This window comes from Hemicordylus capensis, chromosome 5, assembly GCF_027244095.1.
Source record: "Hemicordylus capensis ecotype Gifberg chromosome 5, rHemCap1.1.pri, whole genome shotgun sequence".
NCBI lineage: Eukaryota > Metazoa > Chordata > Lepidosauria > Squamata > Cordylidae > Hemicordylus > Hemicordylus capensis.
The window spans coordinates 40,377,662-40,401,265 of NC_069661.1; the positions used below are offsets into that span (position 1 = coordinate 40,377,662).

At 38.8% G+C, this 23,604-nt stretch overlaps 1 protein-coding gene across 10 annotated transcripts in view; it reads right to left on the reverse strand.

Moving 5' to 3' along the window:
- The window catches only part of CAMK2D (calcium/calmodulin dependent protein kinase II delta), a 208,939-nt gene that overhangs the window by 31,968 nt on the left and 153,367 nt on the right, over nt 1-23,604 (reverse strand). For 4 of the 10 annotated variants that reach the window (XM_053251680.1, XM_053251683.1, XM_053251679.1 and 1 more), the window contains exons 13-17: nt 17,534-17,571; nt 15,877-15,909; nt 10,026-10,085; nt 8,438-8,479; nt 4,038-4,086 (exon numbers count right to left, since the gene is read on the reverse strand). In XM_053251680.1, the coding sequence (XP_053107655.1) occupies nt 4,038-4,086; nt 8,438-8,479; nt 10,026-10,085; nt 15,877-15,909; nt 17,534-17,571 (222 nt within the window). The remainder of the gene's footprint in view (nt 1-4,037; nt 4,087-8,437; nt 8,480-10,025; nt 10,086-15,876; nt 15,910-17,533; nt 17,572-23,604) is intronic. The other 6 variants (XM_053251682.1, XM_053251681.1, XM_053251684.1 and 3 more) reach the window with 3 other exon arrangements.

The window sequence follows — 23,604 nt, forward strand, 5'->3', positions numbered from 1 at the left end:
ACTACTTTGAGAAAAGAGTCTATGAACATAAAGAGAAGACAAGATCACCGACTGAGCAGCTATCAACAGAAAATGCCTACTCTTTTGTACACAACATCACCTCACAGGATTTCTCTTCCCTACTTTTCAACTAATATGATGAAATTATAATTTATCCAACTTTGCAGGGGGATTTCCCAAGGGGGAAAAGGAAGGATTTCCCAAGAAGCTCACTCATTTATATACCACAGTCTACTCTTGAAGCATTTGTGGAAGCAAGAAAAGGTATTAAACTGTTAATTTTCAGGTCAATCTATGTCCAAAAATTCCTGTATTATTGCAAGTAGGTTGTGGTGAATCAACTGAGCTGTCTCCATCTCTCAACTTACATAAAAGAGAGGAAGGAGTGGACTGGGGAGGCCCAGATTCATGTAAGTTATTCTGCAAATTTGTAATTTTCTTGGACTTTGCCGCTGAATTCATGGAAAGGAACACAACATATGAACAAACAAAGATGAGGAGGTAGAGTATGATCAGAATCCTCAGGAGACACTGGCAGCAGGAGCGGCCGCTGGGACACAATAAAGATGGTGACCGGTAAGATGAAGAAGCAATGGGAGAAGAGGAATGGTGAGCAGAACATGAGACCTCCATATCCCCCTCCTTTCTGAGAGCTGTATGTGGGCATGCAGATGTGAAGAAAAGAAAAGACAAAGCCAAAAACAGAAAGAAAACAAAAATGATAATTTAATCACACAACAAATGAACATCTCTTGAGCATAGCAACATCAACAATAACTCTTTACAGAAAAGAGACTGGCCCAAAATGCATAGGAAAGGTATTTACGCAAACGGTCTCTGTTCAAATGCAAGCACAGAAGGAAGATGTCTTTAATCTCTTACTGTTGTATGTATGCTCCACACAGGTATATAATGATTACCCCCAAAGCAATCACTGCGCCATATATCAGCCGATTCATAATACTCCAGTCCAGCTACAGTTAATACAGAACCTCCCCCTCCTTCCACTAAACACAGAATATGGATAGGCCACCTGCTATACTTGTGTAAATTCAATGCACAAACCACTGAAGTAGTTCCAAAGACTTCAATAACACTAATGTAACATCTCAGTGTTCTTAATAATGTTACATGGTTTGTGGATTGCAACATTTGATTATTATATTATGCTTTATTTTCCCTGCTTGACTTCTTAGGCCTTCCAATGATACGTACAGAATAAATTAAGCAAAATTAAAATGTGTGCACATGAGAAGGAACTGTGCAATTCGCCCTTTCCACAATTGACTTGGAAAGATGCCACAAGAAGGGTGCACCCACACCTCCTCAGTAACATATAAATCAGGCCTAATTGTCCATACTGGCTGTCCTGGTTGGCATTTCAAAGCAAACTGTTAGAGGCTGTAATACGGATGCTGCCAGAATTAATCTCACATATAAAATTGATAATGCTCAGCTTTATGTTAACATAAAATGGCTAAAAGGATTCGGCCAGATACTGAAGATGAATAAAGCCTCTGAGACTACTGTCGATTGTGCAGTTTGCAAAGATCAGATACCTGGAAGCAAGCTCCTCAGTACACATTGCCAAGAAATGCTGAGATCTACAGGCTCCACATGCATGAGAAAGGTTTTGACCCACAACAAGTTCTCATTGGTAGTGACTGCCTCATTTTCTTATGGGAACTGGGGAAGGCTCCATGCATGTAATGAGAAATCACTTCTGAACATGGAGAACATTTCCCAGTTCACAGAAGATAAACAGGGCAGACTATATGAGTACGGGCCATCTTGAGACGCATCCCTGTATGATTCTGGGCTGTCCTCAGTAAGTTCAGATTGGGGATGTAAGCCACACAATTTATTTAGAATGAACTGAGAAAGCTATGGTACAGGGAGATTCGGGATTCTACAGCATGCACCACAAATTATATCAGAAAAACATTTTCCTTTTCTTGGAAAACACCATATTAACTTGCTGGCGATAAAGATGAAAAAAACTGGCCATTTCAGTTCTAAACATTTGAATTTAATCTCTGAAATCTGAAACACCCACAAATCATTGTCTTATCTTATCTTCTTTAATAAATATCTGATTGGCACACTGCAGTGCGTTTTATAGTATCACATTACCAGATTCTTTCTATAAGAACATAAAAAGTCTTATCAGCCAATGATAAAAGCACCATTAATCTTAAAAAAAAAACCTGTTGCAAAATGAAACATTTTGAGCTAGAGCACATACTGAAACCCATTTCACATATTAACATACTTTTCACATCCATAAAGGTACTGAAGGTTCCCAATGTTTAAAAGCATTATCTTGCAAAGTTTTCCAAAGAATTTTCCAAAGCATATTCAAACAATTAGCAATTTGCAACTTTAGCTGCCTGTTTAATGAGTATGAACAAGCACTCTACAAAGAATCTTGTACTAAGGCTTAAACTGCCTATGGCACTTGTCTACATGATACAAAGCATTTCTTGGATGCTTCAACTGATAGTGGAAAGAGCTGCTTCATCCTCTTCCTGCCATTTGCCTGCTCAAAATGTTCACCACCAAAACTGGTGGAGGCGCAGTATGAAGCATCTGCTATCTAAATCTTGCAACTAGTAAAAATCTTGTTCCACAACTCAAACTACTATTTTACTGGAACAGGAGTAATCTGCACCACAATAAAGAATTTAGGGTATGATCCAACCATATTAAGCACTTTTATGATAGTTTGATTGGTTTCCATGAGAAAGCCTGAAACACTTTTGTGCCTTTCTCTTCTAAGTCAATGGGATATAGATGGGCTTAAATTTGGATCATACCTTTAAAAAAAATGAGTGTGTGTTCAGATAATATGACTTGAGGAAGGTGACAAATTTAAAAGATAAACATCAATTTGTCCAGAAAATAAAAACACTGGGCAGTATCCAACTAAGTTACTTATGGCTAAGCACCACTGGGGGGAAACTGAGAATAGATAATTTAAATCATATTAATTAATTTAAATAAGACAATCTGGATCCCACCCACTGGCATCTGAACAGATGTGTCTAAAAATGCTATTTAAAAACTCTTACTGAAATTATTTTCTTTTCCTCTAATCATCATATACTTAATTTATCTGATGCCTGCTTCAATTGATAGTCTGTAATCTGGGTGCATCCATATTACACAATCAACATTCCAGATTTTATATGGGCAGTGGTGGCACCAGAAAAAAATGAGAGGGGCACAGAAGGGGCAAAATGCACTTACGGGTGGGCAATCTATTCCCCACTTATTAGATTTCTGAAACAGAAATGGGGGGAGTGGGGAAGTACAAGGGATGCCCCTGTGCCCCCCTCTAGTGCCACCCTTGTATGGAATATCAATTGTACTGTTCAGACCCACATACACAGAATTTTATGTGTGTATACACATATCCTGTGTCTGGATGCTTTCAAGGCAAAAGACATTTACTAGGTGGGATAAATTTAGGGTCTGCTTAACTCAATTTCTATATGAGTTTTGTCGTGGTATCTTAGCAAATAACAATATCAAGCTGTGAAGTTGAAACAAAATATATTGTTGCAGAAAGCAGCCTGATACCCCTACGAGGCTGTGCCTGCCAATATTCCTGGAGGTATTATATTCACATATCCAAACAGAACACCAGACTTTGGGGGGTGGGGATCAGTGGGTGATGGGGAAGCTACCATTGTGGAAGGAACTGGCAGCAGGTAGAATGAGTTACTATAGTTCTCGCATACAGTAATTTACGCCTGCAACTTTCAGCCAGACACCCAATGCATGCCAATAAGAAGGTGGAAAACCTGCTGTACCACCTCCCATTCCAGAACACCATGGATGGTGATGTAAATGAGGATTGTTCTGAGAATTACTAATATTGAAATGACATAACTTTGTAGTATCACATTTTCCTGAGATTATGTAGAAAGTCTGCAATTTAATGCATTAAACAGTTACATCAATTCCTGTAATATCTAATATTAAACACTGAATTAAGCATGATATTCCTTTGCAAACATCTGTTTGAATCATACCTTTCACATCCTCATCTTCAATGGTTGTGTTGGAGCTCTCTGTTGATTCCTGTAGAGAAGCATAAGAAAAATTCACTAACTGATCCACTAATCCTGACTACCTCTTTATATTTACAATGGTTGTCATATACATCATGCAAAGCCCAGAAGCAGACCATATGACTTCAAGACACAAACAAATAATCACAAAGAGTTACTGCTTCTACCTGAAACCAAATGTCATGTGGTCCCATCCATTTTGGAAGGGAACATTCAAAGAGGCATATTTCCTGTTGTCCTGTTTTGAACTCTACAGGAATACAATGGAAATACCACTGTGAAAAATGGACTGACTTGGTTTTATTAAACCTTTAGGATAGAAGATGGTGAATTAAATTAGCTGCAGACCATCAGAACTAGCCATTTTATGCTTGGTGAATATATAAAATGCAAAAAATCATTCCATGTAAATATAGGTCTTGAATAGATTTGCAGCCTGATCCAGAGTCTGCTAAACAAATGGAAGATAGCAAGGCTCCTACTGAGTTCATATGTGAAAAATCAAATCTGTAGTTTCAGTAGTTTTTTCATGCCACATAGTAAAACATTTTTAAAATTGTCCGCAGTTTCAAAAGCAGTTAGTGATGAGGCATGGCAGACTACTGTTCAAAGCAAAAAAAAAAAAAAGAGTCAAAGATCTCATGAGCATGCCCAAATTCCTAGGCATAACTATTGTTGCTCTCACTGGAACCCAGCTACGGTTTCTGCAGATATATTGTTGCCTACCAGTTTACAAATTACTTGCTAATCAGGCTGCTGTTTTAAAAACTCACCACAATGTCAAAATGGCAAGCATCTCTGATGGCTGTCAGGTTTTATGCATTACAAATAATGAGAAAATTAGTCTGTATGCTTAAAAGGACACTGCCAAAGCTGGTAAGAACTTTAATCTGATATATCATTCATATAACTTCTGGTTCTTAATTTCCCCCCGTCAACAGTTCTTCACTGCATATTATAAAAACACAACAAAAAACAAATCAGCAGCCCAATAACTAGAAAGCATGTCATTTAAAATAATAATAACAATAAGGGAAAAGCTGATAAAGAATGATGTACAGGATTGTAAAAAGTGATTGGCCTGGCCATCTGGAGCAAGAAAAATTCACCTCCAGGTTGGGAAGGGATTTGGTTCTTTTTTCTGTTCAGATCACAAATGATTCATATAGGTTCATATGGGCAGGCTAGTACAACCTTTATGGACTAGTAATTTCTGAGTGTTTCACTGCAAGGCTGACCAAGTACTTTCAGATGTCTTGGTATAAAAACAAGGCTACATGAACCCTACCAACATTTCTTTACAGTGTCCTTTTATGTTTTCACAAGGCTGACAAAATGAGAGTTCCCAAAAGCTTAATGCAATATTGACAATTAAAAAGACAAGATGTAGGCACACCAATTAATATTTCAATAAGCCCCAACTTACTCCAAACATCCTCCCAACCAATCAAAATAAACCATCATGCTCTGTTTGGTGTTAGAATGCTCAAGAGTCACGCACACAGACATACCATGCTTCATAGGTTAATGTAACACACTATTTAAAATGTTTACAAAATCCACAAACATACAAGCAGAAAAAATACCATGCACCAGCTCACACGAGAGTAGTCAGTTCCATGGAAGCGATCTTTTCCCCTAACATGCTAAGAGTGTGTGTGTGTGTGTGTGTGTGTGTGTGTGTGTGTGTGTGTGATGGAACTGCAATTAACAGTATTTCACCCATATGTAATTTTCTTGTCCAAGTTGTGGTTTGTTTTTCTGTTCTTTTTAGGGCAAGGGGAACACATTTATATCACTTTTTAATAATTGTACAGAAAAGCCAAGTAGATGTATGTAGTCACAACAAAGAGCTATGATGTTTCATCTCATTTGGGTTTGCTAGTCTGTAGTCTAGTCAAGACTTGCAGTTTGTCATCAAAATTGGACACTAATGAAAATGTAGGCTGTAAACTGCATATTAACACAAAGTGAAAGGCAAAATATGGCTCATGAGCACAGGGTCCAAAGTAAATATATCACAGTTCACCCGATGTATAAATGTACCAGAGACTGTAAAATAAGTATGTAAATGAACTTGAGATATAAATACAATAAGCCAGGATACATGCTTGAGAAAAGCCTGTGGCATTACACTGCTGCTCAAATACCATCCACAAACACAACACAGGGTCACTACAATCAATGATATTAGATAAATCAGACAAGCATACCAATGTCCAGGCATACAGTGATGTTTTCTTTAATTAGTGGACGAAGCACTAATTATCATATTCCCTAGGCCAGGGGTAGGCAACTTGTTCAGCACCGAAAGTGAAAACAGGAATTTTACTGATAAACACGTTTCCAAATTCAACTGTGCAGCAATGACAAAAGACTAGCCAATTGCTCATTCTTATTCTTAAGGAAAGCTGTTGCCCCAAGCTTCTAACAAGAACACGTAGACTGTGGTTGAACAGTTGCTTAGCCCATTTCCAAGTCCATGTGAGAAAAACCACTTTGAGATGCAATAAAATCCAACAATCACACACAGCCATTAAAAAAAAAAACGTCTAATGAAAATGAATGACTAAAAATGCTTTAAAATTATACGCGTGAAATTCAAAGAACCCTCTTGCCACTCTAGTTGTGAGCAGCTGGATGATGTTCTAAAAGAAGTTTGAAGTTTCATGCAGAAGTCATTGCACAGAACAGGGGTGGAGAGCTTTGAACAGAGCTCCAGAGCCAGTTATTTCAATTCCCCTGGGTCCATGAAACCTTATGGACCCTACACTGCTTTTGGCAAGGCTCCATGCATTTCTGCCCAAAGACTAGGTTAGCCAGATACAGTCACCTGGCTCCAAAGACTTCTCAGGAAAGTATGACAGCAGAGGACTCAAGGGACACCTGTTATTTTTCATTGCCAATAGCAGCCTCATTCTTAGAACTGTTCTTCACTCATTTGAAATGCTTGTGAAGAAAAATACTTGAACATGTGTGTGTGTGTGTGTGTGTGTGTGTGAAGATGGAACATATACTTCTTTATAAGGAGTGAAAGACTGCACACATGCACTAGAGCGGATGGGTGCACATGTAGTTTGGGCGTAGCCTACTGGTTAACTTAAAACAATGTGCACCACCTCTTTTTAAAAAAGTTTCCCCACACCTGTTATACAATGATGAATGAGCATGCTGAGAAGCAGAAGATGAAGCAGATCTCCAAAATGTGCCTGCCTTCAGTAAACATGCCCTATCTAAAGACTTATACTCTGCATCTAAGAGCAACCTTCTTTTTTTCCACAAGAATGTTACATTACAGGTCAAAAGCCAGAGATATATACCAATAGCATTCAATGGCTTCTGCTACAAGTTATATGCCCTCAGCTTTAAACTGAGCTTTGATGCAGTTGTGGGAGCTTAGAAGCTATGCAGAAAAGCACTCTGTAGGATCCAGTTACAAATAGAGGTTTGCACAAATCAAATTTTGTGATTCAGTTCGAATTAAAATCTGATTCAAACCAAACCTCTGGTCTATAAACTGGTTCAGTCGAAGTGGCTGGCTGGTCCGTTTGACCAAACCAGTTCGGCGGTTCAAGGGCCTATACTTTTAAAGGAGAATATTGTGGGGATTCACATTTACAAGCAAACGTGTGGGGGAATACTTGAAAAGTTTTCTAAAGGGTGGGGGTGGAGGCACCTTTAAAAGTAGGTTAAAGTTCTTACTGGCCTGGCAGTAGCTGCCACCATTCCTCAAAGTCCACCTGGCGCAGCCCAAGCATGCTGTGCTCTCTCCACCAACATGCCCTATCCACACTGTGGAACTGTCCACACTGCAGTTGCGCAGTCCCAAACTCTGCAGATGTGTGGAGGCCATTTGTGTGGCCTGCGTGCACCCAGAAAGGCCGGAACTGTGCCACCGCCGTGCTGGAGAGTTGCTGGAGGGAGTGCTGTGCACTTGGGCTGTGCCAGGGGGGCTTTGAGGAGTGGTGGCAGCCTCTGGTGCCAGGCTGGTAAGAACTTTAATCTACTTTTAAAGGTGCCCTCTCACTGCCCCTCCCAGTCCTCTTAGAAGACCTTTCAAGGATTCCCCCCACCCCTTTGCTTGTAAAAGGGAACTCTCACGGGATTCCCCTTTATAAACACTGCCTCTTGAACCACCAGACTGGTCTGCCACGGACTGGGCTCAGCTCGGTTCGATCATGGGTCAGACCGCCTCCAGTTCAGTTCATGACTGAAACGGTCTTCCATAGGCTTCACTATACTAGTGAAGACCAGGTGGAATTTCCTAGTGAAGGCCAATGTAATGCACACATTGTGGCTTGTAATACTGAATGAAATGTGGAATCTGAAAGAGCAGAACAGTGGTGGTTCGTTCTGAATACCTTATTTCCATCAGGGTTGTGGATTACGGTAGTTTGGGGCTCCTGAGTGAGAACAAAATAGAAAGAGAAAACAGTTCTCGGTAAATAGTTTCCTCACTAGTGAGAACGAGAACGAGAATGATAAGAGCTAGATGATAAGTGCTAAGCACTGACAAGAGCTAAAGCAATGTTTGATGCTGTCAAAGGAGGAAACTGGCAAGCCAGCAAGAAAGACTATCATATCTAACACAGCAGCATGCAAAGACCTTATTCATGATTTAACACATGCAGGGCTTTGAAGCTCTGGAGATCTACAGAGGCATTTATAGTTTCACAATGTCCCAAATTAAATGGCTGGCCACCTTTTTTATGGAACCCTCCCCTGCTTTTTGGAAAATTTGGGTATAAGTATCTTCAATAAATAAATAATTGACTACAGGGAAAAGAGATCACAAGGGGCTGATCAGGAATTTCAAAAGTGTGTGTGTTGGGGGAGGAATTATAAGCATAAAACAGCTCTAGAAGTGCATAAGATATTGACAACCTAGGATCCATTTTGCACCACAGAGATTAGATGGTGCCATTTCAGACATCTGCAAAAATGTTGCTAGAGATTGTGGTACTGAGGCACATTGTTTCATTTTAGTATATATTTAAAGAGTTCCACAATTCATGTATGGGTATCTAAGGAACTCCCAGTAGGATAATTTAGAAATCAGTGCTTTTTAGAGCACTTAGGAGTTAATTCAAGAGGACTTTCATTCACCCAATCTGGAAGTACATTTTGTCCTCAAGTATCTTAAAAGATGAAAAGGCATTTCTTCTAAGCTATTTACCAAAACATGGAAGATGGGATGTCCCTTACGATGACTAGTAATTAAGTGGCAAGATTTAATTTTGAAGCTTTGCTGCACAGCCCTGAGAAATCTGAACTAACAGAAGTAAGGTTATGATATAAATAGCCTAACTCATTAGTTATACATTCCCTGCAGAGCCTATTATGGAATAATGATTCCTATATACTGAAGGATAGCTGTGGCTCATAACAAGCTTTAGGACTAGATGCCTCTTGATCCCAGTAAGTGATGTCTTGCAAAGTCCTGCTGGGTTTTCTGAGAAACGGAATGAGAAGCTGAATAAGGTCTACTTGGTTGTTGCCTAGCAATAATCTTGTTAGCTCTCCTTGACTTTGACACTCATTTTAAAGATTTATTTTTGTTTAAGATTCATTTATAAATACCAAAATACTCATCAGGCAAAGAGCTAAGGGCAACACAAAAGCGCATTCTACTCGCTTTCTAACACAGCATGCAAAGAAATTCTGCTATGGCTACCAATGCCACTGGCACAACTACATCCATTTCCTATGTCACATTGGCTAATTAGAAACACACTGTTTCACAATGAACTGCCGATTTATTAAAAGAAAGAAAAGAAAAGAAAAAGGGAAAGAAACACAATCCCCAGTACCCAAAATAAAGGGAAAGTGCTTTAGAATTTTAGAGAGCGAACAAAGAGTAAAAGAAACAGAAAGAAAACCGGGGTAGGGGTGGGAGAGACCACCAGAAATGGAATTAAAAGGCAAGTTAAAGGAAAAATCCAGGTATACCAGCGCCGGGGTAGGGATATTTTCTTTGGGGCTGGTTACCACGTTGGTTTTGTTGTTTATCTGTAGGTAATGCAGAAAATAGAAACAGACAAGCCTTAGACTTCTCAGCAGATAATCGTATCTATATCTCACTATATAGAACACCTATATATAGATATAGATATGGAGATAAAGACTTACAGAGGAATGAATTTATAAAACCAAAAAGAACAATGACAACAGATTTGATAAGGAACTATAGCAGCGTCTCCCAGTACAGTTCAAATGCTCTAAGGAGATGCTGTATAGATTATTCATGGTTTCAGCTGTATTACAAGTGATTCTCTAAAATTAGCTAAAACCAAGCAATATGGAATTAATGCAGAGTTTAAAGAGAATAGGCCTACATTTCCAAAGACTGATTTGCCACCTCCTGAATCTACATGCCGCATGATTAAACAACATGTACCTGGTTTGAGTTTAGTTTGGGAGTCAACTGCACTGAAGATTCATAGATTAGTTTTAGTCATGTGAATCTCAAGCTGCTGCTTACTTGGTACATTTACACTGAAACACATTTTGTATTTCAGGTGAAACACATGTATCCAACTTTGCTATAAATAATGTCTCCCAGACTCCACATATATAGGCAGAACAGAAATGTTAGAAGTAGACAAGTCCACCATTTTCAAAATACAGTCACCATTTCCCAAGTTAGGACTGAATATTACAGCACAATACAATTTACTGCTCTTTCTTTGCATACAACTGCAATTCACTTGCCATTAGTCAACAGAATTTCAAAAACTCTAGCTTACAAGTAAATGTAGCTCATCTGTGTGTGATCCAATATTTTTTCAAGTCATTGCAGGAAGGAGGATTGATCACTCCCTATTCTGGGCAATAATACCAGCAATTTAAGGTGAAATCTGGCTTACTATTGGTCAGAACATTTATATACTTTCAAAGACAATAATGCCACATGCTTGAAAGACTGTGTTAACATGATTTACAAAAAGGATAGCATATGTTCATGAGAGAAGCCTTCTAAGGTACAAAAGTGTTTGGTTGGCCTGTGAGGCAATTATTCTCTCTCAACCTAACTTACACCATGGTGGTGGCTGAAGTAAGTAAAAACTATACTGTATAGCCATACATGATCCCATGGAAATGATAAATAAATTGAACTGTGACCAAAAAAGAAAGTAAGAATTCACTTCTTATAGTTGTTTTTAAAACTCACTTGCACTTAGGCATCAGTTATCTTAGATGTAATGTAGATAAGCAGAATATTTTATGGCCATCATCCTGACCAACATAGTGCTTGTACAACAAAGTTGTGCTAGCACAAGAAGATCATGTAAGCTGTGCTAAATCATGAGGAATTTCAGAATTGTACTCTTGTTCAAAGGTTCCCTGTAAAACACACAAGGCTGTGCAACGCCACACTTTGTGCACCTCCAGACTCAGTGCAAGTAGCTAGCTCAACAGCCTTGTGCAAGTGCAGCCTTAGTCAGGATGCTGGCCAACAGTTAGATTTTTCCGTCAACAATGAAGTCAAATTTGACTATAAGAAAAGGTGGGAGAAGAAGTTGCCATTATGTTTTCTGATGAAAAGCTTCACAACTGGTTAATCAGTTCTAGTTGTAACAGAAGCAATAAGAAAAACAATTCAGTTTCATACAAAGTAGATAGAAAGTTCAGCTAATCAACAATACAGAATATTTACTGCTCCACTGACACAAATAACAGAGAAGGTAAATCATTATACATGAAAGGAAAACAAGAATGGAAGCATAAAGTTTTTTTCTCCTTTCCCTAGCTGACCATTCAAAGAATTGCTTTGGAAGCTTTTCATAACAGAAAAGCAAAAAAAGTATTTTAAGATAAATAAATAAAGAATTAAAATCTTAAACATTTAGAATCATTTTTAATATGTGTACTGTGTTAGGTCCATTGGCCTCCCATGCAGATTACTGAGTATATCTATACCTGTTAAGCTTAAGTAATGCAGCATGACTGAATGTGCTCAGTGTCACCTCCTATGACACTGAAGATGCATTTTTTTAAATAAGTGATGCTCATCAAAAATGCTGCAGACCTGAATAGAACTGACTATGTTAAAGAGAAGCCTGTAATTGTTCGAACATGTAACTTAGAGTTCTAAAGAGGCACTGATGCTGCAATCCACATTCACTCAACAGACTGGTATTAAAGCTACATTTGTGCAATTGTTCAACTAGAACCAATAGCACTGTGTGTGATATACATTAAGAAGGAATTTTCAAACACCCAGATGCTTGGTGTGCTGTATGCATGGGGACTTCTTATTCATAAATACCATATGTAATTATAAAGTAATTATCTTCAGCCCTTTTTATAAATACATACTATACACCAAAGTTTTATTCAGGAACCCCCCAACCTCCATCAGAAAAAACATAATTTCTTCATACTGAATGTTGGTTAGATTTAATTTGGAATTACGAGAATCGTACATGCAAAAAACAAAAAAAGCCATTTATATTTTTTCTATAAAAAGGAAAATGACTCATTCTCAAGCAAAAAATAATCAAACACAACAAAACCCCAAGCCAAAAAAACTCAACATGAGTACAACTTGATCGTCAACAGGATTAGCATTCCAAAAATAGGAGAAAAAGAAAATGACCACACACAAACGGAGAAAATATGAAAATCTTGAGCAGGAATAAAATATCAAGTATCACTCAAGCAACTTCCATCTCTGGAAGAAAACTTCTCAGACAGAAGATGAGCTCAAAATGTTCACTGCAACACCAGGAGGCAGAGGTCCTTTGAAGGTCACAAGCCTTAACAATGCTTTTTTTTTGGTTAAAGAAAAACTTCATAGTCCTTGCCTAGAAACACACAGGGATCTGCCCATAATGTGTGCGAAGAACCACAGAAGTGTAGCCCTCTAAACTAAAGGGAGGTAACCCCATCCATGCATGTCATTTTGACAGCGGAAATGGAGGAGGACCAAAGTGAAGTTGCTGAATTGCTCCCATAATACATTTTTCTTGAGTTTGCAGAATGCTTGCCAAGCTCAACCATTTCCAAGATCAAAAGAAAAATGCTTGTTCATGTATACTGCACTATAGAGTTCAGGATACTACAGAGGAATTTGGTGACTTTTGTTGAAACCCGTCATATATATATTTGGATGGCTCTAGAAGCTGGGTGCATCCTATTTGTTTGGGGGTGCAGAGATAAACACTAAACATTTTGGTACTCAATGCGCATTTTCTCTGTTTCCAAAGCAAAAACAAAAAACCAACCAAACAAATACATGCACAGAGGAAATTGCAGCACAACATTATTTCTGTCATAAGCACTAACCATCTTAACATAGTGTGCGTGTCAGTGTGACCCTTCTTGCAAATATACCAGCCGCAATCCACCTCCCACTGAAGTCAGCAGGATGACAAAATCACCACTGATTTTAATGTAGCTGGCTGGACTGCTCCTTCTATACATACTGATACACTTTTCTGGCAAATTAAGAGGCAATTCCAAGGATAACAGAATCAGTTGTGTTACCACTTTTTCAATGACTGTAGCCATAAGCAAATTTTCATGTTGTTATTTTATATGACCACTGGCAAGAGAACATACAGTATCCTAGTATAAGGATGTATTTTTACAAAACTCTTGAATATTATAGTGTCTGAAATGTGCAAAGTATGTTGAAAATGGAAACAATGTCCAGGAATTCTGATACCATTACTGACATATTTAGTGTTTCAGACACTGTAAAAATATGGCCTTGTAGTAGAAGATATTCTCTTGCCAGTGGCTATATATAAATATCAGCTTGGAAATTTGCTTATGGCTACAGGCATTGAAAAAGTGGAAACATGCCTGATTCTGTTACCCTTGAAATTGTCTGAAGTTCACTTCTGTAGAACCAGGCAGAATTCAAAATTTGCCATTCACCAAAATGATTTTTCATCATTCAAGGGGGGAAACTGCCCTTTGAGTCCAACACTATGGGTTGCTTTTTCCCCTCTTTCTGGCTACAGGCATTGGGCAGAATGTTAAGCCGGATGGTTTATTTATCAATTACAAATATATCTCCTGCCTTTCTTCCATTATTGAACTCAGAGCAGTGTACACGGGGTTCTCAGGTAGTCACCCATCGAGGCACTTGCCAGATCTAGATCTGCTTAGCTTCACCAATGTGGGCTATATTATGTGCCCACAGACCGTGTCCTGGAAACTGTGGTTGTACTGATCTAGCATAGCAATCTTTATGTTCTAGTTGCAGTACCAGACTTGATAGTGGTATTTTTCCCTCATCTTTCCAGAACTGAAGATTAACCACCAAACATATAAGATGGTGACTTTCACACAGCACATTTTTTGCCACAAGATGTGGTGATGGCCACTAGCTTGAATGGCTTTAAAACGGACTTGCACCTGTCTTCCATTGACTTGTCTAAGAATGGTTACTAGTCTTGATGGCTATAGGGTACCTCCAGGTTCAGAGGCACCAGTAACAGGGGAGCAACATCAGGAGAGGGGGCATGCCTTCATAGGAACACGGGAAGCTTATGTATGCTGAATCAGACCATTGGTCCCTCTAGCTCAGTATTGTCTATTCTGACTGGCAGCAGCTCTCCAAGATTTCTAGCAGGAGTCTCTCTCAGCCCTACCTGGAGACATCAGGGATTGCAAAGCAGATTGGCTTTGGCCCAGTCCTTCATCTCCTGATTGTGGGCTTCTCAGAGGCATCTACTGGGCCACTGTGGTAAACAGGATGCTGGACTAGATAGACCCTGGCCTAATCTATCAAGGCTCTTTGTATGTTCTTACCCTTTTCACACAGTTAGGAGGTCCAGTCACGCGGAGGATGAATGTTGAGAGCATAAGCATATATTGGGTTTCAAAGAGAGATATGATGAGGAAAGCTTTTCAGGAAAACTGGCAATTAGGCTTTGTGTTAGGTTTGCCATTTAGCCAGATGCAAAACAAACTGGAAATCTTCCCCCACCCCCAGCCCATTTCCACTTGGTTGCTTTACATTTTTCTCCATGCTGATCTTAAATTTACAGAATGCATACACTACTGCATGGTGTGTAGTCGCAATCTTATTTGTGCTCTGCCTTGGCCTGGCATATTTGTGAATGTGGATCTCCAGCTCTAACATCATGCTATGAGAACTTCACTATTGTACAGCAAAACAACAGCTAGGAAAAAGAGCAGCAATCTTCTGAAAGTGTGAACTTTCAAAAAGGGAAACGGAGATCTTGTATATGGAATGCATTATACATCACTGATATGAGCTCCATTAAATGCTGGAATTCATAAAAACATTTGGTACTCACAGTGGTATTTAGGGGGAAGAAGTGTGTGTGTGTGGTGCACAGAGAGATCATCTTTTGTTGTTTGTTGCAAATATTGCCCAATATCCAAAAGAATCAGGCACTGACTCCCGTAATAGTTCAAGTGTTTTAACTTTTCATATTATTATAAATTCCTCTAAGAATATTTGAAGGGATAGTCATATAGCCATGCTACATTTTTAGAAATCCCATCTGCTTTTAATACAAAGGAAATTATAGCAAATATATGGAAGGCTTTCAAAAACAACAGTACTATTATAGAATAGCTCCACTGGCCAATGTTGTATCTACTTCACACTGATATTTGTACAGTCTATGACCTTGCTCTAGAAGAATTACAAACCATTCAGGATGTCACGTAACACTCATTTGGCACAGAAGTCACAAGCCTGCATTTTAAAGTCTTGCAGCTTCTTACGTTACGTTAACAGAAATAAACGCAACTATTTCATTTCTACGTGTGAACGTTTCATAGGAGGAAAAATCTGGCAGATAAAGATCCTCACCATCATCTGAACACTCGAACTGGACTTCCTTTTCTGAATGACCAGTCAGAAAGAAAGGAAAAGAAGAAAATGTGACTGGTTGGATTTGAAGCATCAATGCATGGAGAACAGTATAATTTTTGGTTGTTGTTTTTAAATAGCCTAATATGCAGCGTCAGGGAATATTCTGAATGAGAGTGAAATCTTCTACGTGAGAAGATTAGTGAAAACAAATACTTGTACATTGAAAAGGTACATATTCCCCACCCACCATGTCAAATGCCTATGAGCACATTAGAGAATTTTGATTGTCAAGCTAGCAGATTTGCAAGTGCTGGCAACGGATGCCAGCAACATCACCACTTTTAAAAAACCCAATTTTGACAGACAGTTACAGATCTGCAAGAGAACATGGCACTGAATGAAACAAAATCCATCTGAACTGAAAAACATTTGAGATAACTTCAGAAAGCATTCAGTAGTGAGGAGTACAAGCAGTCACTTTATTCCACTGGAATGGATTAGGTTCCCTTTGGACCACTTCTCATATAACCTCCAAATGACCTGATTCACATTCTGACGTGAGATATAAACCCTGCACTTCCCCAGCACATCAAGTAATATAGTAAAATAGGTCCATCTAATCTTGGGATATGTGTCGGGTCCACGGAAGAATCATGCTGGCTCTGGTGAATTGTAATGTAGATTTGCTGGACCTAGGTTGCTAGGGTGCTTTCACATGAAATGTGAAAAATCATAAATGTAATGAGTCCAAGACAAACATACTGTACATTACATAGTTAAAGTGCATATCAGTTTCAGGAAAAAAACTGCAAGAATAAACGCTGAGGTCAAAGACATATTCCAAATCTAGCAAAACAGAAGGGGAAAACGGTACATTTTCTAAAGATAGCTGGGATGTTTTATTTAAAATTGACAAGTCCTCTGGAGAAAAAAGACAAAACTTTTTCAGTGATAAATTACACTGTTCCTTGGCTCTTTTTCAAAATATTCATCTAGAACATTAAGTTGTGAAGCATCTCTCCTACAGAATTCTGGTGGCATGTGTTTAGGAAGCTGCCTTACTCTGTGCCAGACTCTTGGTCTATCTAGGTCAGTATTGTCAACAGTGACTGGCAGTGACCCTCCACAGTTTCAAGCAAGGTCCTTCCCAATCCTACAAGATGTCAGGAGTGAACCTGGGACTTGGTGCATGCAAAGCATGTGCCCTACTATGAGCTATGGTCCTCTTCCCTCTAGGAGATCTAAATCATCTAGGAAAACTGTGACATTGCTCTATTCTTACCAATATCGCTTTTTCAGTCTGCACTTATTAGCTGAAGTCTTAAATTCCCTGACTTATGCTAAAACACACCAATGACATCTGGCAGAACACAGCTCAAGGAAAGCCAAAACTTGTGGTAATCTTCCAACATCCCACTGATTCAAATGGAATGTAAAAGACACAAGAACACCATTCCAATATGGCTGCTTCATGATCAGTTGCAAACTTCAATTAAACATATTCATACCCCCTTTTTTAAAATGGAAAAAAAATCTATTTTTTTAAGAAGAGGACTAGTTATTCCAGTACCAAAAAAAGACAATTTAGAAAATAACACCATAATGAACCATGAATGAGACATATTGTGAGGTCTCCTTGGTATTTGTAGCCTACCTTTACTCCATCAGGTTTCTTCAGTAAACTCTTGGCTGCTATAAATTGAAAAGAAAGGGGGTAAAATCAGCTGACATAATTCAGCAGCAATGAAACACAAAAGGTTATTTTTTGTTTCCTCGCTCTTTAATATTTATTACCTGAAAAGTGTCAATTTTACATTTAAGTCCCCTTATGTGTCAACATACCATTGTTTTCTCCGTGAAGTTCTTATTTTGAATCTATTCTAGGCATATACCAATAACCGTAATAAGGGTGTACTACCACATAAAATCAAACCTCCACACAGCATATTACTAGATCAATTTCAGGTCATTTGTTGTGTGCACACACAAAGATATCCTTCTGCACATGAAGATCCTGAAACAACTAGGTACTGTTCTGAAAGACAAACAGTTCATGTCCCATGTAATTTTGGTATCAGGGACAAAAGTAATAAATAATTCATCACTGCCACCCAGAGTTTAAACATATGCACTGAGTTACCTATCTGTTTAAATGACTGAAGGACAGGATCATGTGCATGTAGGAAGTCTTTCCATTTGAAGCTGCCACTCCATGCACATTTACATGGGAGTAAGTCCCACTGAACCTGTGAGCAACATCGAGACTACTTACTCATGACTAAGCACCATCAAAATTAATGGGATAAATTAGTCATGACTAATCGAAGGCTCATTAATTTCAATGGAATTCAGTTATGACTGGATGTTGCCCAGTGGGAGTGACTTCTAAGCAACATGGAGAAGATCAGACTGTGAGAGATGCAATATACTGCATAGAGACTTAAAATTAGTGGTAGTGCAGAGTGATTTGTAGGAATGACAATACTACTTATTAGCTATGTGATAGAATACTGAAAAAAGTGTCCGGCTGGTTATATTAGCATCAAGTTACAGTATTGATCATACTGGGAAAGGGATCGATTTATATCAGTGGATTGATAAATGTGTAACATCTAGGGTTGTCGTGTGGTAAAAGAGAATCTGATGGACTGTGTCACTCTGTACAGAGGAAGGAAGTGATTTATTTGATCTGAAGTATTTAAATCACCATCTGGATACTGAAAGCCATCTTTGATAGCTTGTCATAATTCACTCAGCTCCATCCAGATTATGTTGGGTGCACCTACTCTACAACATTTTCTTGGACGCAAGTCCCATTGAACAGGCTGAAAGTTATTAATGATGTTTGGTGGATTGTTCTCAGAATTTTTCAGAAAGGGAGCCAGAATTAGGAAGATGCTGCACAGATGGCCAGCGTCCTGGTTTTCAACTTTATGCTAGGGTGCTCTAGTGTACACACAGTGTGTATCACATTATAAGCTGTGAGGAAAAGATTAGGGTAAGATATAGTTTCTAATAACAACCAATGTTTTAAACAAGCTATTGCTGTTTCAGAAATTATTCTGGGTAGATACCATCATTGTATTGCAAATTAAGAGTAACCTTGAGTAATAATATTCTTGCGTTTGAAAATATGTTGTGGACATTTTGAAAAACAAATGATTTTCAAAGTAATCAATCAATGAACTATATTTTAACAAGGTACTTTGAAGAAATGTGTTTCAATATCACAGCACATTGTCAACTACAAATATAATAATCCTGGTATGAATAAGAATTGTTCAACGTGCACTTCAGCTATGTTGCTCTGAATAGAAAGGGGAAACAGGACCAACTCATACATTTACAAGCTGCGTACAGCATGTACAAGGCAATATCCAACATGGGCAGTATGTGTGTATATCTGCACAAACAATGTGACAGATGATTTTCCAGTTTAAGTCATCTTTTTTCCAAGGCGGAAGGAATGTGCAAAGGAGCCATGTGCAAATCCCTCCACCACTCTTACAGAATCATGTGGTCCTTGCTCATAATATTTACCCCACCATTGCAGAGACGGAACTTACATTTCAAGAACAAACGTTCCATAAAGAAAGGAAATGCTGCCTCTGTCTTCAATAACGGAGGCTGAATATTTGGCCCAAACAATGAGGCAATAGCTGACATACTTCACAATGTTCTTTCTGCCTTGCAAAAGAGTGTTTGCAGAGTTGTGCAAGAGACCACACAATTGCATAAACACAGTTGCACAAAAGGGGCCTTTAAATGCTGCATTGCAAGGCAGATGGAGCACTTTGTGGTATGTCGGCCATTATCCTTACTATACAAAAGTGACATCAAGGTTTGTGGTACTGTGTTGTTGCTGCTGCAGCAGCAATAGGATTTTTGATATTTCTACAATTGGATCACACATTTTTAAACATTTGAAACAATGAGTGGGTACAAGCACAAATGACAATGACGACCACTTTCCTAATAACTACGCTTTGGCGAACCTGTGGCATTTTAGCTTGAATGTAATGAGGGTATGTTAGGCTTTTGATAATTCTTTGGGTTATATTTCGTTATATATCAACAGGAATAAAATGATAAGAACAAATTTGGAATGTGGCCTTGCAGTTCAGTCTCAACTGTTTCAAAGTGTGGCATGGTGGCTGAAGTGTTACATTTGGATTTGGGAAGTCCAACTTCAAACTCTACCTCAGCTATAAAAATCACTATAAAAATCACTTGAACAAGCAGTTATTCCTCATTCTGACCTATCTCACAGGGTGGTTGGGAGGCAGGGGGGGAAACAGTGAAGGAAATTTGTAGTATAAAAATGCACTTCACAATGCAGTAATTTGTATTAAACGTATGCTGCTCAATAGGTCTGTAACTACTGAGAATGAGGCCAGAAATCCACACTGTGATACAGCATTTAAGTGTCTTTTAAAGTAAAATGGACATTCTGAAGTATCCTGTTATATAAATAGGAAGTGGAAACATATTTAGCATATTCCTTGTTAAATCTCCAATGAAAGAATTGCTTCACAGCACACCAATTTTAATTGTTATACTACCAGTCACACTGTGAATGAAAAATTTGACATGCATTCAACACCAATTTTTGGTAAGTATAAGGTAATAAATTTAAATAAGGCCTACTCATAAATCAGAACCAAACCCAAAGAAATGGAAGTGAGGCTGGAACTACACATTACAGAGGCCTTTTAGCTGCAGCCGAAAGCAGCACCCCATATCTCCTCATATCTTCTTCCCTGGAAATGTCTACCACGCAAATATGATGTCACCACACTGTGAGTTTCCTTGCCCCTGTGAGCAGCAGCTGATGAAGTGGAACAGAGGAGGGGAAACTCACAGTGTGATAATATCATGTGATCCTCATAATGTATAGTTCCTTCTTGAGACAGCATACAAGAAACCAGAGTGATTTTGGACAGGCAGCACATTGCTTAGGAGATTGAAGAAAAAAGTAATTTCTTTCAGCTCCCGAGGGGCTTACCTCACAAGAAACATACATTCCACATAACAGGAACAACAAAAAAGGGAAAAATAACACACTTTTATAAATACATTTTTACAGATAAGTTACTTAAAAAACATGCTTTCCAATAATAATAATAATGAATAACTCAGAAATTAGATGTGCTCTCTCACAACAATTGAATGTCACTTTTGCTTAAAGTAACTAACTGCAGTCATATGCCACACAAAGACACTTGGAGGGAAAAAGAAAGGCTGGTTCAGATGTAATGTGAAGCCAAGATTAAATCTTGGCTTTGGTGTGATGTCTTCTAGACTTGGGAGCACATGCTTCCCCGCTCTCCTTTGAACACAAGGTCTTGGAAGAATTCTATTTCCAATTCTAGTAAGCACAGATTGCTCATTACATCCAAACTGAGTTATCCTAGTTATCATAACCAGATTTCCAAAATAAACCAAGATCTGAATCCAAGTTACAGTCCTGACTTGCTCTTAATCAGAAGCAGAACTCTTCCTACTCTCATGCACAAAGTAGAAGGGGGAATGTTTGCTCCAGAGATTTGGGGATGTTGCACAAAGCCAGGTTTTAGTCCTGGCCCTGCATTACTCCTCAACCATCCAATTGCAGAAGATAACAGGTTGATTCACAAATGAAATGAAGGAATGAACAAATATTTTTCCTTTTTTTGATAGAGCATGTATAGAAGGTCAAAATGGTAAAAAATGCTGGCAGATTTTTGTCTTGATCATACCCTTATGCAGCACCTTTTATGTGTGCAGAGAGAGAAGATTTGTAGATTGTATCCCTGAGGGTTGTGGTAGTTCTCTGTATGCAGAATCCTCTCTCCTGGAGAGAGGAGAGCTGGTCTTGTGGTAGCAAGCATGACTTGTCCCCTTAGCTAAGCAGGGTCTACCATGGTTGCATATGAATGGGAGACTTGATGTGTGAGCACTGGAAGATCTTCCCCTTAGGGGATGGAGCCACTCTGGGAAGAGCATCTAGATTCCAAGTTTCTTCTCTGGCATCCTCAAGATAGGGCTAAGGGAGATTCCTGCCTGCAACCTTGGAGAAGCCGCTGCCAGTCTGTGTAGATAATACTGAGTTAGATCCTATGATCTGACTCAGTATATAGCAGCTTCCTATGATCCTATGATCAGATGCCCTGTGGGATTTCTACTAGTGGGGCCCAGTCACCAGCTGGCAAATGTGCAGATGTTGGCCCCTAGAACAGCGACCCAATTGCAGCAGTTAACTTTAGAATGTAAAAAAAGCTGTGTTGGATCAAGCCATCTACTCTAGCACTGTTTCCCAAAGTGGACATCCGGATGCTTCCGAAAGCTTAGCATGAAGGTAATACGATTACCCCACAATTGTTCCCCAGCAACTGGTATTCAGCACAGCAGTATACTGCCTCTAAATCTGGAGGTACTATATAGCCACCATGACTAAGAGCCATTGATAGACCTGTCCTCCATTAATTTGTCTATTCCTCATTTAAAGCCATCTAAGCTAGCCCATCACCACATATTGTAGCAGTGAATTCAATAAATATGAGTGATGTGATGAAGTACATTCTTTCATCTGTCCTGAATCTCCTGCCAATCAGTTTCAGTGGATGGCTCCAAGTTCTGAAAATATGGAGGAAGAAAAGCTTTTCTCTATCCTCTTTCTCCACAACTCACATTATCTTAGAAACCTCTGTCATGCCTCCACTTGCCATTCTTCTAAACTCAAAAACTTCACATGCTTTAGATTTGTCTCACAGTGCAGAATAGATCATGGAGCACTTTCTCTTTCTCCAGCTCTAGCATTTTGAGATGGGGTGACCAAATCTAGACACAGTATTACAACTGCGACTGCCCAACAGATCTGTACAATGCCATTATGATACAAGCAGTTCTATTGTCAATCCTTTCCTAAATAATCCCTAGAATGGAATTCACTTGTTCCACAGCTGCTGCACACTGAATTGATGTTTTCATTGAGCTATCCACTATAATCCCAAGATCTCTTTCGTAGTTAATCATTGCTCCTTCAGACCCTATGCAGAGTAAGAATTTTTTGTACAAACTTGCATAATTTTACACCTATTTATACAGAATCTCATTGCCATTGTGTTGCCCCATACATTCAGTTTGGGGTGGTTTCACACTCCTGAATAATTTTTCATTATCCACTTACTTGGTCTCTATTTTGCCCAAAAGGAGTAAGTGGCAACTGTTCTCATATATGAGCCAAAATAAATGGCTGCACTTGAAGATATTGGGGTAGAAGTTTTTTTTAATGTTCACTGCCAATATTTGCTTTAAAAATGAATACTCCTGGTGTACACCAATTGTTGGGAACATCAAATCAGAAGAAAGAAAAGAGCCTCTATACCATCTACACTGTAGTCTCTTTCAACAAAAGGAAGAGCAAAATGTAGCTAGATGACTGTGCAGATGAAGAGTTATGACAATGCTTTTTAAAGTGTCATTTCATCATGGATTGCCATTCAATTGTCTGCATTTAATTCCTTTGAATGTCTTTCAAAAAGATAATTTTAAACCAACATTTAAACCAATAGTCCATGAGTTCCCAACCTGTGGGATTCTAGACTGCTGGGATTCCAAGCAGGCTGCTAAATTGTAGCTGGGGATGATGGGAGTTGTAGTTCAGCAACACCTGGAGTACTACAGGTTGATCACCCCTGCAATAGTCCATATTAAATGGAACTGTCAGTTCTGCCTGGCAGAGGC